We start from the raw sequence: 17,785 nt of genomic DNA on the forward strand, positions 1-17,785 counted from the left end.
ATTGATCTCTCTGATAAGATGTGTGAAAACTAATAAAAACTAGCAAGCCCACTGTAAAAGCAAATTAAAACTTACTGAACTGTAGGAGAAAAAATAAAAACAAAATAAAATTTAACTATAATAAAAAATGAAAAATGTTGTAATCGCGTAGCTCTGGGCACATATGAACGCCTCCGCGTTTGACTTGCAGCACTGTGCGTAGCTGTTTTTAAAAATCATTTAAATTAAATAATAGTTCTATGCTTCTATGTTACAGTGTTAATTAACATAATTCTGATCATATTTCGCTCATTCAATCATAATAATAATATAATGTATTACCTCATGTCTTATTCATGGTAACTAATGCATTAATTCTTGTTAGTTAGTCAACACTTAATGTACTTGTTCCACAGGGATTTCTCTGCTATAGGGAATAGGGAATTCATTCTTCTTGCCTGTACTGTGTGTATGTATATGTGTGTGTGTGTGGACTCTGCTCTGTAGTGCCAACTTGAAATAGGCACTGGGTCAAGTGCTGTCCTTTCACTGCCAGCTGAAGGTGAACTATGCATTTAGTTAGACTCCCCTGCTCACACTCGCCATCTGCAACAGCTTGTCGCTTCAGTTCCCCTCCTCTTTTTTTTCCTTTCTGCTCTCCTCCTGGTTCAATAGTTGTCATTTACTTTATGAGAAATCGCTTTGAGCTCAGCTGGGAACGGGGCCAAGAGAAGCACACCAGTCTGTGTCTTCCAACACTCGCCATTTTAGCATAAACTGTAATTAAGGCGACTTGGCAGCGCAGTTATCACCAGTTTCCTCCAGTTCAGATGAATGGAGGCTGAGCGGACCAGCGCAAGACGAGGCTGCTGCTGCTGCTCTGGCCACTATAACACAGTTAAAATTCAGCTGCTCACTATGATAGTTATATCAGTGCGACAATAAAGTCACACACATTCACTCCAAAGGGTCCAGTGATGCTGAAAAATATTCTAAAATAAATATAATCTGAATTAAAATTCAATTAGAGCTGTTTGGAAATCAGTGGAGCCAATCAAGGCATAATGTACTGGTCATACATAGCATTTTATATCATATAAATGGTATTGAGTGGTTATTTCAACTGTAATCAAACTTTATTAATTGATATATGTGTCTATTTTACAATATACAATTCTTGAAAAGTTGGTTGTACTACTAGTGCACATACAGTCAATGAAAACCCAAAAATCAGTGTCTCAGAAAATAAGAATATTATATTAGACCAATTGGTACTTTTAGCAGTGTGAGCAGTGTGCCAAGTCCTGCTGGAAAATGAAAGTTGTCAGCAGATGGAAGCATGAGAAGCACTACACTGACTTTGGACTTGATATAACACAGTGGATCAACACCATCATTAAACATCAGTAAATTTTACATTTCTGGAAAAATCTTACAGCACTAAAATGCTTCCCTATAGTATAATAATACTATAAATGCACAATATAGTTATTTGAGTAAGGAATAATGCTACCTCATCATAATAACACAATAATATTCAATAATACTCTTATACTGTAATAAACAAATCATTTCATGATAATAGCTGTGTATTTTGTCTTGAAAGCAGCTGATATTGTATTTATTTTATTTTTCATGTTTAAGTTTTAAGTTATATATATTTATATATGTGTGTGTGTGCTAAACATTCTGAATTTTGGTATTGTGGTTGATTTCTTTTGATTACATATTTTTTTGTAACATTATTATTTTAAATAAAATTACAGACATAGTAAGTTGCTGTTGTTTAAAAAATAGACAAAATACACATTTTATAATAAGTATCAAATAACTACTTTAAATAAATACATAAATTAAAAAAGCAATGTGTCAACTAATTATTAATTGATACTAGTTAAGACATTATTAAACATTACTAAATTGAAATATATAAAGATGCATAAAAAGACATTAGTCAAGTAATTATAAGTTGTGTTTTTTTTTATTAATTAAATATTTTTTAGGGCCTTTGTCATATCACCCACTCCTAATGTCTCTATAACACAGTGAAAAACATGCGTCTTGTATTTGCTGGGTATGTATTTCATCAAACATAAACCATAGTTATTTTGTATGTGTCTCCGGTAGTTTAGGCTTTTTTCCACTGAGGCTTATTTTTCTACTACATATTATATTTATCCAATGAAGGCCTGTCATATATGTCAGCACTCTTTGCGTTTCTGTCAGTGTGACACTCAAAAGACTCAAAACATGTCCCTGTACCTGATATATATATATATATATATATATATATATATATATATATATATATGAACTAATAGACGTGTTTTCAGTTATTTTATACCTCATTGCTTTCTATTCACTCCAGGTGATGTAAATTGACACCATTTATCCATAACTTGCTGCAGTAAGACACATTCAGACAGTACCAAGCAGTTTGAATAGAGCCAAATACCACAGCATATCACGGTATATTGCTTCATTTTGGCCAATATTAAAAAAATACTGTCATCTTGATATTGACATGCTGCCAAAAATTGTCACAATATATTAGCTGTACCTACTAACTGTTTCTACAGCTTTTTGTTACAAAACTTACTCAATCTCCCATCTTTATTTATATTTAAATATATCATTTCCTGACTGCCGAAGATGGCTGAAGCTTCCACCACCATGCTTCACAGTAGATGCGCTTTTCTTGCTATGTTTGCTTTTAGTTATTTTTGCCATTATGCCAAAAACTTTGGAAAAAAATAAGAGACTACTTCAGTTTCTGAATTAGTTTCTCTGATTTTGCTATTTATAGGTTTATGTTTAAGCAAAATGAACATTGTTGTTTTATTCTATAAACTACATTAACTAAACTAAACACAGATATGACATTTCTCTCAAATTCCAAATTAAATTGCTTGTCATTTAGAGCATTTATTTGCAAAAAAATGAGAAATGGCTGAAATAACAAAAAAAGATGCAAAACTTTCAGACCTCAAATAATGCAAAGAAAACAAGTTCAAGTTTTTTTTTTAAGTTTTAAGAGTTCAGAAATCAATATTTGGTGGAATAACCCTGGTTGGTTTTTAATCACAGTTTTTTTTTCATGCATCTTGGCATCATGTTCTCTTCCTCCACCAGTCTTACACACTGCTTTTGGATAACTTTATGCTGCTTTACTCCTGCTGCACAAATTTAAGCAGTTCAGCTTGGTTTGGTTTGAGGCTTGTGATCATCCATCTTCCTCTTGATTATATTCCAGAGGTTTTCAATTTGGTAAAATTAAAGAAAATCATATATTTTTTAATTGATCTCTAATTTTTTTTCAGGGCAATATATACACTTTTAAAGATACAGTACATGGTTGCTTTAATGATCTCATCTTTGACTATTATTATATGCAGCGAAATTGACTGTTTAACTCAAACATCTCTGTTTGAATGTTCAGCTAACTCAAAATAGTTGAGTATTGTTTAGAAATATAAAATTTTATGTAAAACAAAATTAATTAATTTGAGTTTAAACAACTTACAGTATAAAGGCCTGTAGTACTGCATGGTGCAGCAGTTATACAGCGCAGTGTGTTCAGAGGTCTGAGTGTGTTCTGTCTCTTTAAAAGACTCTGCATCAGGTTGTGTGGATTTATCACAGCTGCCACCAGCGCAGTCAGTCCACACTTTAACTCACCCATACAATCTCTCTGCTGCATGCAGCACAGGCGCAGGCCCTGTAACCCTCGCATTCGGGAACAACACAGTCCTGCATTCCTGCAGAGCCTCTGTCTGCGGCCGCCCACTTCCACACACGAGACGTACGCATGATTTAGTGTAGCTTTCTGGAGCTCTATCTGATAGATTTGATCCTATCAACCTGGATATAAAAATAATGTGACGTCAGCCTAGAGAAAGACCGACTCACATGATTGGACGACAGAGCCAAGACTCGGGACCAGGCATACCGACAGCAGATGCGAATCACCAATCAGTGTATCAGTTAATAATAAATACAGTCAAATAGAGTTTCTACTTTTTTCAACAAATACAGCTTAACGTTACAGTTGTGTGAAAGGTACTACTTTAAAATAAGACTACATTTATAAAGGGTCTATACATGGTTTATAATTAGTTTATTAATGGTTGCTAATTAGGTTGTAAATGCCTTAAAAATCATTAATAATCAGTTTCATTACATTACATTACATTTAGCAGATGCTTTTGTCCAAAGCGACTAACAATAGTCAAGTACAAAAGATAAAACATTTTTAGATAGGGTTTAAAGGAGGTCAAAGGGAAATAAAGGGATAGAGAAGTGAAGGAGGGGAAGAAGGAAATGAGGTTAGAAGTAGTTAGTGTGTTAGAGGTGTTAGGAGAGTAAGTGCTCTTTGAAGAGCTCTGTCTTCAGGAGTTTATTAAAGATAGTGAGAGATTCTCCTGATCTGGTAGTAGAAGGTAGTTAGTTAGAGGTGTTAGGAGAGTAAGTGCTCTTTGAAGAGCTCTGTCTTCAGGAGTTTATTAAAGATAGTGAGAGATTCTCCTGATCTGGTAGTAGAAGGTAGTTAGTTAGAGGTGTTAGGAGAGTTAGTGCTCTTTGAAGAGCTCTGTCTTCAGGAGTTTACTAAAGATAGCGAGAGATTCTCCTGATCTGGTAGTAGAAGGTAGTTAGTTAGAGGTGTTAGGAGAGTAAGTGCTCTTTGAAGAGCTCTGTCTTCAGGAGTTTATTATTAAAGATAGCGAGAGATTCTCCTGATCTGGTAGTGGAAGGTAGTTTGTTCCACCATTGGGGAACTCTGTATGAGAACAGTCTGGATTGCTTTGTGTGAATGTTTGGTAAAGCGAGGCGACGTTCATTGGAGGAGCGCAGCGGCCGGGAGGTGGCGTAAGCCTTCAGGAGTGAGTGCAGGTAGGAAGGAGCCAGTTATAACACATACGTAAATAGGGCAACAATGACCTGTTGTTTGCCAAATAGTGAACCACAGCCATCTACAATGTTAAACTCCAGATCTTGTCAGATACTCAACTTACTTTGTCTTCTCCATCTAACTCAACTTGCTTCTCCATCTCCATCTTTTATTATCTCCATCTATATTCTCCATCAGTTTAACCATTTAAATCCCAAGTTCAATCATTCCACCACTAACTCTTTCAGTCATTTATAAACAACAGGTCATTGTTGCCCTTTCTACGTATGTGTTATAACTGATTATTAATGATTTTTTACTAATAAGTAACCATTAATAAGCTAATTATAAACCATTTATAAACCCTTTATAAAGGTAGTCCTATTTTAAAGTGGTACCGTGTGAAAAAAAAAAGTGTTTGTCCCCTTCATTTCATATTTCTTATGATTTTGTGTGGTGAACCTTTCCAGGAGTGACGGCCGACCAAAATTACACCAAGAGCACAGTGACGACTCATCCAAGAGGTCACAAAAGACCTTGCCTGGCCTGACTTGCCTGAAGAAAGGTCAGCGTTAAGGCTGCACGATATATCGTTTAAGCATCATCATCGTGATGTGCGCATGCGCAATAGTCACATCTCAGGACGTGTGATGTCACTTGAGATGACTGAATCAAACACGTCATGTTGCAACGTTTTTTTTTTTTAATTCTTGACACAAGAAGTAGATACACAGCGCTGTCTGTGTGAGAGACAGGCTGCTGCTGCCTGAGAAGCGTGAGAGGGAGGGGGAGTGTTAAAGCACATTAAAACGACTGTATGAACAATCTAAATTCAAAATGCAACCTTCGCTGCTTCCTAAACACAGATATGAAATATTAATGTGAGTAACAGTGCTCTGCACAGGAGAAAGTAATTGTGTGCATGTGATAGTCTGTTCTGTTCTAATGCAGAGACACAGTGAGCTGAAACCATGCGTGCACGTTCCCATCTAACGCTGAAAAAAAAAAAAAAAAAAAAAAAAAAAAAACATCAGATAATACTTAGCAAAGCAAACAGATTACCGGAATGCTCCTCATTTACATTACTTTTTAATAAGCTTCAGCATAATAACTCTAACACTCTTATGCTCTCTTTATTTGCTTCTCTGTTTCTTAACTGTAGCGGGTATTTTTTTACATGTGCAGAATCCTCCACTCACCCCATTTGGGTCCTGAATCAATAATCGGGGACGGATTAATGCGTACAAACTACTCTAGGCTGCAGATTTGGGGCCCATGCAATGATTAGTGCCCTCTGATTGGCCATGTTTTTTTGTTTATTTTTATAAATTTATTTTTTACCCAACCACCGCACCCTGCCTCGCCTTGCCTAGCTTTGCGCTTTCGCCAGAGACTTTATTAAAGATGGGAATGATGAGTTTGTCTGTTGCGCTGTTTGACACTGTGCTGAAGACTCTCAGACTCTCTCTTTCTCTCTTTATCTGTCTCTCACCAGTGGCGTGCAGTGAATATAGTGGGTACCCCTTCTGCAACACCCCACCCCCACCAACCTACACATAGATAAATATTACAATAACTACATATTCTCTCTGTCTTGACTTAGTTATATGAACTTTATACACATTATCAGCCAACAAATACAGCTAAAAACTACAAAATTGTCATTGTTGCCCTTTCTACGTATGTGTTGTAACTGATTATTAATGATTTTTAAGGCATTTACAACCTAATTAGTAACCATTAATAAGCTAATTATAAACCATTTATAAACCCTTTATAAAGGTAGTCCTATTTTAAAGTGGTACCGTGTGAAAAAAAAGTGTTTGTCCCCTTCATTTCATATTTCTTATGATTTTGTGTGGTGAACCTTTCCAGGAGTGACGGCCGACGACCAAAATTACGCCAAGAGCACAGTGACGACTCATCCAAGAGGTCACAAAAGACCTTGCCTGACCTGACTTGCCTTATGACTCTCAGACTCTCTCTTTCTCTCTTTATCTCTGTCTCTCACCAGTGGCAGTGAATATAGTGGGGACCCCTTCTGCAACACCCCACCCCAACCGGGAAGAATATTCTATGTCTTGACTTAGTTATATGAACTTAATACACACTAACAGCCCACAAATACAGCTAAAAACTACAAAAGTGACCCAAATAGACCCAACAATCAATGCTTAATTTTCCTACAAGTACAACTGTTCAAAAAAAGATCACTCATTTGTATGCCTTTAGTACGCCAGAGCAGCCAAAACATTAAGTAAACACAAAAACTCACCAGTCAGGCAGCCTATTAATGTGAATTAGTTTCACATTGAAGGACAGCTTTTAAAAAGGCTTTTTAATATAATATGACACAAAATCTGTCTTTTTTTACAGTCGCAATTCCATTATAGCCAAGTTAGCTAACTATTGAACTAATCCAGCACCTTCAGCACAGCGCTGAGAAGGGGTTAGACAGCCATGGCCCCGCCCCCAGAGTGAAAATCATGAATCTGATTGGTAAGATTGTCCTACGACTTTGCTAATAGCCTCATTACTACACCGACTACAATACAGACACAAGGGGGCAGGCACCTTTTTAAAAAACAGTTTTACAGACTAATGCTTTGAATTAGTTGCTGTTTTTTATTTTGGTTAATTTATGCAATACATGTTTATACTTACAATAACTATGATATAAATTCCTGATTAAATATTATGTAATGATTTACATGCACCTATTGTCACCCCTTCTCTGAAGGGTTAGAAGAGCCCCACTGCTGCTCACCAACAATGCACTGTCATGGGTAAATCAGTCCACCCGTAGGCCTGCCTTTTGTTTTACCACAAATTACATACACACAGTTTTCTACAGCTGAAATGAGGAAAACACATACAGTATATACATAAAACATCTTAGCTAGTTCCACTAAAAACATAAACCAACATCAACCATTTGTCTGTTTTGGGAAACATCTGTTATTTGGACACAATCACAAAAAGTAAAATGATTTGATTTAAATTGATTAATACAGGCCCTTAAAAATAATAACTAGTGCTGTCATTAGTTTTTTAAAATAATCATGATTAATCACACTTTTTCTCCTTCTTAGGATTGAAGATTTTAACATTTATATTAGTGGTGTCAATTACTTAAAAAAATATAACAGTAATATAATAGTCAGTGATTAATAACAATTAAAATCACTCAAATTTTGAAGGGAGACAGTAATAATTTGTATATATTTTTTATATTTTCTTCATCATACAAATCAAAACTTCTCAGACTCTACTGCTACAGGTTTCTAACGTGATGGGCATGCCCTTAGTGATTATGAGTTTCTATTGGTCAGTTTTAGACTGAACATCTACACAAAATCCACTAATTAGAGATGAGAGGCAGATGATAGATACATAACACCACCAATCAGACGCTGCAAGAGGCGGAGACTAGTGCCTTTTTAGTGCCTTTAACAGACTTTAACAGGTAGGAAGTTTTTTTCAATTTTCTGCATGATATTGCACAGCTATATCTTGTGTATTTATATTTAAGCATTACCTATAAATGTTTTATGTTTGATATTTATAAAATGTAGATGAATACAAACCCTAATTAGAATTGTAGTAGAATATATATATATATATATATATATATATATATATATATATATATATATATATATATATATAAATACTGGAGTAAATTTGCAACCATAAAAATATAGTGAATAATCATAAAATGGATTATTATTTTTTTTAATACAAATTAAACATATCATGTCCTCCAAGCCCTTCATTTTGTTATGGGTGTCTAGTTTTTATATCTATGTTCAAATTCAAAAATTTGGGGTAGATTTCTCTTGATTTCACTGATGAAGAAGAGAAGAGGCAGATTCTCCTGTAGTGTCCTGTAGTGCAGTCTCTCCAAAACCCTCAAAGTTTATAGAATGTAAACAACTTTATATCATTATTTTACTGCAGAGAAAATGGTTTTGTATCACTTAAACCTTGCAAACATTAAAAAAAAATCTATATTTTATAATCTTTAGATTAATTTTACATGTTAACGTTTTAACAATCAGTACAGATAGTACAGAAAATAACAGATTTATCCCAAAACAGATAAATCATTGATTTAATAATAATAATTGATGTTTGTTTGTTTCTATTCTATACATTCCAATACATTAAGAACACCAACAAAACCATGCTGTCAGTTTACCTACTGGTTTGTATTCTGCTTTTTTTTTTCTCACTTTCCCATTAAAAACACAGAACATCACCCCGGCGGCTCTGAGGAATCTGAGCCGATGGTTTCACAGCTGAAGGAAGTGATTTGGACTCTGAAAGCTCTGTATTGTAGTGTGTGTGTGTGTGTGTGTGTGTGGTGAGATTTGAGGGAGGAAACATTTGATTAGTGCAAATTAGATGAGTCAGAGGAAGAAAAGGTCAAAAGAGGAACGGAGGGGGATCTGGGGAGGAGGTGAAGAGCTAACCTGCATGGTCGGAGGGGTTTGTGGGGGAGTAGGCTGAGGTTAAGAGAGAGAGAGAGAGAGAGATAGACCAGATAGAACAGGAAGTTGGACCTCAGCCATGTCCGCTCCATCTGCCGTCAGAGCCTTAACTGTGATTTTCACTCTTTCTCTGTTTATTCTTCCTTTTTTTTTAAATAGTAAAGTTACAGGGCAGGATAAGGTCAAGCTGTTGTTTTCTAACTCGAATCATCATAAACAACAACATTTACTGTGAACATTTCAGGATTAGGGGTGGGAAAATTGATAATGATATTGCGATATATCTCAGAGTTTTAATTAGCAATATTTTATCGATATGTGGCATCAAATAAAGATATTTTTATTGAGAAACAGTCACTCTAAACTCCCTAAGGGGCATTTTCACACCAGCACAATTTGGTCCAGTTAAAATAAAATCTGCTTCAGTCTGTGAAGTCTACAATCTGTGTGTGTGTGTGTTATATGTGTTTTGTTACGACCCCTGGTCGTATAGTTGTTGTTTTTTTTTTTTCTTGTGCTTTTTTTCTTGAGCCCTCTGTGCTGTTTGTGTTTAGTTTTTAGTTGCAGGACCGTATCTGGCCACCAGGGGCACACTCTATGAAAGGACAAGAGAAATCCTGACCTGAGAGAGACGTTCAAGGCTCCTCCCATTTCATGACCTGGAACAACTTCCTGCCCAGACCAACCCTGCACCTCCATTTTGTATTCTATGGCTGTGACCGAAATGGCTCCCTATTTACTAGTTAGGGCACTATTGAGTATGTCAGCCATTTTTCTTTGAGTGTCCGAATCTTAAGGGGGAATTCGAAGGTGATTTTGAGGGCACTAAAAACTCCCATAATGCATCATGATTTATAGTAAACTTCGCTGCTTACTAAGCGAGCTGAATGTGTCCCAAAATGCATTGCGGCCTCGCTAATAAGCAACAGACAGCCGAAGAAACGGAGCGGACAGCGAGCCACCAGGGTTAATGGAATTAAGTTGTGGTCAGTTAGTTTCCCTTATGAAGTGTTTTATTCACTCTCTTGGTGTTGGGTTGGATGGTGGATAAGGTGGATATGAGTCTCCACCCAATAGTTATTGTGTTATTGTGGGAGAATCACTGCTTTTTGTCAGTTTTTAAGGGTCTCTCTTGTTCTAATTAAAGCTTAGATATGATTTAAAAAAGCAAAAATGTAATTTATTCTGTGGTATAGCTCACATTTTAAAATGTTTTATAGATACTCTGGTGCATAGTTTCAGGGGAAATACTCAATACTCAATACTCAAGTTCATGATCATAAAGTTTTAAGAGTTTAGAAATCAATATTTGGTGGAATAACCCTGCATGGTTTTTAATCACAGTTTTCATCATGCATCTTGGCATCATGTTCTCCTCCCTCCACCAGTCTTCCACACTGCTTTTGGATAACTTTATGCTGCTTTACTCCTGGCTTGGTTTGATGGCTTGTGATCATCAGTCGTCCTCTTGATTATATTTCAGAGGTCATTTTTAAGTGGTTTCCTATTTTTTTTCCAGAGTTGTATATGAGCTGGTCTGGAAACAGAACCTTCTTGCTGTATTTATTTTCTTGCTACAGCGTTAGACAGCTCCGGCCAATCAGATGAGACGATGTGGCTGTGGCGTAGTTTATTGGGGTGCATTTTGGTGAGTTTAGTTTTTTTTTCACCTATGTGAAAACAAACCAAACCAAAGGGAATATGCTCTAAGATAACCAACACATCAATTAAGTTGATGGACCAGAGAAATGAACTACAGGTGTGAAAATGCCTTAAGACTCGCCCCCTAATTTGATTTAGTAAAGTTTTACTCCACATGGTGGCGCTATAAACAAATGAATAGGGTTAATCTGTGGTGAAATATATTGGTCTTCCAATTCCTGGTATTTGCTTATTTAGGAGTTTTTTATCCTCTTCAGTAACACAGTTTCTGTAAAGTATTTAGAATAAATAGAATTTATATATCGAGTATCACGAAATCACAGTATCATGACATCATCTTATCGTGAGCATCGTGTATCATGATAATATCGTACAGTATCGTGATATGCACTATGATTCCCACCCCTAGCCATGATGTCACACAAGGTACTATGGATGGAAGTGTGTGTGTGTGTGTGTGTGTGTGTGTGTGTGTGTGTGTGTGTGTGTGTGTGTGTGTGTGTGTTGTGGGCTGGACCTTATCTTGATGAAGCCGGGATCGATGGGGCTAGTGTAAGCCAATGGAGCCCAGATAGCATCTGTTTTAATTGAGATTAGATTCTGCAGGTTGAACATGAGCTCATCTAATTTAAGAGTCGGCACAGCCAGTTAATTCCTCACAGATCTCATCAGTCAGGAGACCCTTTTATTCCTCTGAACTCTGACCTGGCAGCAAATCAGACAGCTCTGCTCTTTAAGAAAGGATCATGTAGAAGCAATCATGTCTAATAATAATGTTTATGGCAATAAAAATAAGACTTAAGTGGCTTGAGTGTGTTTTCGTGCTCTCAAAAATCAATTCGTTATCAGATTACTGCAGTTATCTGATTATTCAACTAGTTACTCAAGTAAAAAGCATATTAGAGATTAAGAGCAAACCAGTTTCAGGAAATCTGATTAAGAGAGCTAGCTGGATTTGAGTTCAGTAATCAGAATGGATCTGTTAAGATGACTGTATTATTTTATACACTGTTATTTGCAAATAATCAGAGCCCAGATTCACAAAAAAGATCTTAGTTTTAGTGCTAAGAATATTTTCTGACCCTAGTGAAACATTAGTTAACTAATTAATTAATTTGTTAACTAATTTGTTAAGATAAATAAATAAAACAAACAAAAAAAAAAACGTAACATACTGTGAAATGGTCATGTGATATTCATTTTTGATCATACCCCCCAGCACTTTGTCTGACCATCAAAAATCATCTTGGATGCACTCCAAAACAAAATGCAAATATCAGATTTGGGTTGCCAGTCTGAACATAGCCTTAGTCTGTGTGTACTCTTAAACAGTTTCAGGATTCAGATTATTGGCAAACTCTAACTGTGTTTACACGCATTTCATAGTCAGATTACTATACACAAGACACTACAGATCATCTGTAGTTTTTCAGTAATCCGATCAGACCATTTATATACTGCACATTTACGATGTAAAATGGTAAAACCATGTTTAATTATTGTACCAAGGTCTGTTTTTACTAATGCTCAAACTGAGAATACTCAGTTTCAGAGAAATCAGAGAATACTCCAGTCTGATTACTGATTGAGGTGAGATCCAGCTCTTTCCATATCATTATTTCTAAGTCCAATTTTAACTCCTTACTCTGATCAGAGTTGCAGTAATCTGTTATGAAGTGCATATATATAAACACACTGCATTCTGTGTGTGGGAACAGCCTATAATGATGTTCTAATGGTGTTTTGTAAGTTGGTGCTGATGGGTGTGGGTAGTGTTGATGCTGGTGTTGGTGGTTCTAGTGTTGGTGTTGGTGGTTCTGGTGTTGGTGGTTCTAGTGTTGGTGTTGGTGATTCTAGTGTTGGTGGTTCTAGTGTTGGTGGTTCTGTTGTTGGTGTTGGGCTTTTGCTGCCTTTCATTTCAGTTTTTTTTTTCTCTTTTATGTCAGTGCATACTTACCTCCTTTTCTACATATTTTCTTGCCGGGTTTCCTGGCACATTCCTTGGATATTCTTTTGACTGCAAAATGAATAGAAGACTAAAAAATAACATGGAGCTCCATCACACACAGCAGGAGCATGCAACAGCACTGAGTGACTGACTGAGACGAGGAGGGAAAGAGGTTAACATGAAGAGTTCTTCTCACTGTCTTCAAATCATCGTCATTAGCATCATCATCATCATCTTCAACTTCATTTTCATATAATCATCATCATCATCATCATCATCATCATTACTGCTGTAGCTGCTATAAATGAGCTTCTCGCTCTGTGATCCTACTTCATTGTGCCAGCTCACACAATGGACACATTATGAACTGCTGGCAGGAAAACGAACGAAGCGCAAAAAAAAAGAAAAGGGGGGAGGTCAAGAGGAGAACCGGCTTCACCTAAAATGGACGTGCGACTGACTGCACATGGGTATGTATGTGCGTGTGCTGGTGCGAGGTATGGCAAGGGGAAGTTAGAAGACGTACAGCCACACTCCCATTCGCACGGACACGCATACACACTTTTACACTTATATTTACACACAGATACATACAGACTTCCATATATTTCACCCACGCTACCATACATACTGTACATACACACACACACGCCCACAAAAGCAGTGGCATGCACACTGACATGCAGAGAGGTCATGCTTTCCTAACTCTCTACACTCTCTACACAGATACGGATACAGAGAGAGATGATCTGACGAGACAGGGCCGATCTGCCGGTCCACACAACTCACCATCCTCCGTGGGCACGTAGATGTTTAAGAAAAGGCAGTCCTCGCTCTGGTCCTGTACATAGGATGACACCACCTCCAAGCTGTTGGTGAACCACACCGGAAGCATGACGTCAGGTAATCGGCCCTCTAAAATGGTTTGGGGGCAAACCGGGGCGAACTGAGTGGCGTTCCGCACGTCCGGCCAGGACACCGGCGGCTCGGGAGGCTGGAAACGCCTCTCGCCAATAGGGGGCGCCGCGTAGGGCACGCCCAGAAACTGGATGACGGGTCCTAGGATCTCGTTGTTGAGTTCTTTTTTAAAGCCCCTCACTTTGCCGTAGACCGTGGTGACCACCGGGTCCATCTCGTCCAGCTTCTCCGCGGCGGCCGGCAGGGCCTGCAGCGCCAGGCCGAGCAGCCACAGCAGGCACGGCACGTCGAGGCCGGCGCTGAGGCTGGGCCGGGGCCGGAGCTGCAGCCGGGTGGCTCTCCAGCCACTGCATAGCCTCCGTGGCAGCTGCAGGAGCATGGTTCCTCTTCCTCCGCACCAGCAAGAGGTGCACGAAACCCCCCCCACCCCTCCCACTGGCACCAACAGGCAGCAGAAGCGGCAGCAGAAGTGCCGGGTTATAATATCCACTCAGGTAGGGACAGGCAGGATCAACGCGGGGACACTCAAAACTCAAACAGGGCCTCAAAAACTCAAAAACGCTCCACAGCAGCAGCTCGGGTGAGCGACTCGCACGGCAAGTATTCCATCCGTCATCGATCTGCTACACGCGGCCAGGCAACATCTTCACCCCGCGAGGCGCGCTATTCATCAGGTTGCATCCTATCGACAGCGCGGCTCTCCATCCTGGCCGCGGGGCGGAGGGGTGGAGCGGCGGCCATTTGCGGCGGGGCGTCCGCAGATAAATCACGCGCCCGGGTGCCGCCTCGGGTCTATATCCTGCAGGAAATAAAAAAGAATTCATTAGCATCCAAGCCAGGGGCAGATGGGGAAAGCAATTTTATTGACCGTTACAATCCTGCACGCTTGCTATCAACCGCAATGTTCAACAATCAGAGCTCACTGACAAAACACAGCCTCACACAACACACTCCCTCTCTCTCTCTCTCTCTCTCTCTTACAGAGAAACCAGTGAGGACAGAAAAAAGAGAGCTGGAGAAAAGTTTGGAGATGTGCAATCTGCAGTAATGACATACAGTAGATGCACAACTCGGGATTCAATTAACCCTCCTATTATGTTCATTTGTCAGGAACAGCAATGGTGCATGTTTAATTATCCAATAGATATCTGAAACAAAATATAAAAAAAATCCTATGTATATTTATACATATTTTTTACCAACTCCATAACCAATTAATCTAACTAATTAATATTTAGTGCAATAGTGTTCTTTGACAGGTAGTGGTTCAATTGGGATAATTCACAAATTTGTCATACAAAAAAAACACAAAAAAAAAACATGTTCAAACTTTATTAATGTTTCACTACCTTCTAAAAACATATAAAACTATAGTTTTACACAACATTGAAACATAACATCGCAATTTGGTTTTAGATTTAGTTTTTGCAAGGGGTGGTTCTTGCATATATGTGAGATGAACCATTGTCATACTATATGTTTATTTCACTAATTAAGGCAAGCAGAAGAAGTTTCATAATAAAAATAAAAAACAATTTTTCCCAGATCTTGAAACTTTAAAACGGGTCAAATCAAGTCGAAATATAACAGGAGGGTTAATATTTGACAACTACCAAATTTACTCACAAACTGACATATTGCAGTGTTTCCTCATATCATAGAGCTGTATTAACCCTTGTGTGGTGTTCATATTTTTGTTACTGGTTTACTTTGTTACTTGTATTTAATTCAGCAAAATTAAGCAATTTTACATTAAAATGCTTTACACATGCTCGCTTCACTTAAATTGCAAGCAATATAAACAACTTACATGGTTAATATTTGCCCTTTACCTTTCTTATGTTACATTTCTTTCAAAAAGTGCTACTCTTTTTTTTATTAGTTTTTTAATAAAATGTAAAAGAAAATGAATTAAACTCAAGATATGAGTAGAAAATTTGTTTAGTTTCAAATTTACAAATGAAGCAATGTTTATTAGCCCTTGGCCAAACATACTGTATGTAATATAAATGTGTAGGGGGGGGGGGTGTACAGTGTGTGTTTATTGAAAATGTGTTTTGATATATGTTTTTCACAAAAAATGAGCCAATGCCAATGAGTTTATGTTAGAAAAAATATTTTTTTAGTATCATTTGATGAAAAAGGAAAACGGGTCCCACAGACCCGAACACCACACAAGGGTTAAAACAAAGCAGGGAGCATGTAGGACATGTAGGGAGACCCAATAAACGGCAAGTTTAAGTTTTTAAGCACTTTTCCCCTTTAGCACATTAAATGAGAAAAAAAAAATAATAATAATAATAAAAATGACCAACAATGATCAGGTGATTTGCCCTCTAAAATGGTTCTTAAACTTTTTTTTATTTTTACATCCAAAATTTAAAAAGAAGTGTCTGGAAACGCCTCTCTCCAATAGGGGGCACCGCGTAAGGCCCGCCCAGAAACTGGATGACGGGTCCTAGAATGTCATTGTTGAGTTATTTTTTAAAGCCCCGGTACTTTGTAGACCGTACTGACCACCTGGTCCACATCGCAATCTGCATGTGATGGTATTGTAACAGAACTAGAGACTATGGATGCAATAAATATTTGGATGCATGAATATTTGGCAACTGAATTTTTTTTTAGAAACATTTCTATAACACCTTCCTTGGCTGGCTAAATAAGTAAACAAAAGTTCATTTTTAAGTTCTACTTGTGCAAATTAAATACAAAAAAAAGTTTACCATCACAAACCTCTAAAATGGTTTGGGGCAAAATGAGTTTCATTGAGTTTCACTAAATTGTATTCCTACACAGAACTGCGTTTACATGTCTGCACAGCTGAAAGTGATGTAAAGTGATGAAATTAAGGCATTAACGCACAATTCAGCTCAGGAAAAAGTGTTTTTTTTTTTTTTTTACCAAATTGAAAACCTCTGGAATATAATCAAGAGGAAGATGGACGATCACAAGCCACCAAACCATCAATCTGAACTGCTTGATTTCATTTTTGCACCAGGAGTAAAGCACATAAAGTTATCCAAAAGCAGTGTGTTAGACTGGTGGAGGAAGAGAACATGATGCCAAGATGCATAAGAAAAGCTGTGATTAAAAACCAGGGTTATTCAACCAAATATTGATTTCTGAACTCTTAAAACTTTATGAATATGAACTTGTTTTCTTTGCATTGTTTGAGGTCTGAAAGCTCTTTATAATAACTTTCATTAATATATTTTTAACTAATGATCAATAGATGTGAACAAAGCTTTAGTTTAACAGAATTTGCATATTAACAGATGCGCACACACAACACTTATTTGACACTTATTTATCAGCATGGATATTCATATAAAACATGTTAGCAAATCACCAGCTCATCAGAATTTGAACAGTAATAAAAAAATCACTAGTAAATACTAATTTTAAAACGAGCAAATGTTTATCAATTGCAGTTTAGGGTGCTAAAGCGTTCATTAGTATTTACAAATGTGATAGCAACTTTTTAGTTTCTAAAAATGTGAAAAATAACAGTTATTAATCATTAGTTAATGGTATATTAATGAAAGTTACGTGTTACCAAATGTTTTAAATGACAACAATTTTATTTGGAATTTTGGAGAAATGTTGTTTGTAGTTTATAGAATCAAACAACAATTTCCATTTTACTCAAACATATACAGTATCTATAAATAGCATTAAACTACAGTGTGAATGCTGTCAACACAGGACAACAGGACTGGCGTTGGGTCGGCTTGAAAAACAAGCTTAGTCTATAAGGGCTGACATTAATTTGGATCGTATTGTGGACAAACAACATCAAAAGTAGCTTAACAAAAGCCCCAAACCTCCCCGGCACTCTCACCCGGCGCAGCTCATTTTTCAAACGTGCAATCTTCTTACACAACAAAGTGATAC

The 17,785-nt window shown here is 37.3% G+C and overlaps 1 protein-coding gene across 4 annotated transcripts in view; it reads right to left on the reverse strand.

Moving 5' to 3' along the window:
• Positions 1-17,785, reverse strand: part of nlgn1 (neuroligin 1) — a 529,171-nt gene that overhangs the window by 363,927 nt on the left and 147,459 nt on the right. For 2 of the 4 annotated variants that reach the window (XM_049465753.1, XM_049465752.1), the window contains exons 2-3: positions 13,760-14,687; positions 12,980-13,039 (exon numbers count right to left, since the gene is read on the reverse strand). In XM_049465753.1, coding sequence (XP_049321710.1) covers positions 12,980-13,039; positions 13,760-14,267 — 568 coding nt within the window. In that variant the 5' untranslated portion in view covers positions 14,268-14,687. The remainder of the gene's footprint in view (positions 1-12,979; positions 13,040-13,759; positions 14,688-17,785) is intronic. The other 2 variants (XM_049465755.1, XM_049465754.1) reach the window with 1 other exon arrangement.

Source organism: Astyanax mexicanus, chromosome 16 (genome assembly GCF_023375975.1).
Source record: "Astyanax mexicanus isolate ESR-SI-001 chromosome 16, AstMex3_surface, whole genome shotgun sequence".
Classification (NCBI taxonomy): domain Eukaryota; kingdom Metazoa; phylum Chordata; class Actinopteri; order Characiformes; family Acestrorhamphidae; genus Astyanax; species Astyanax mexicanus.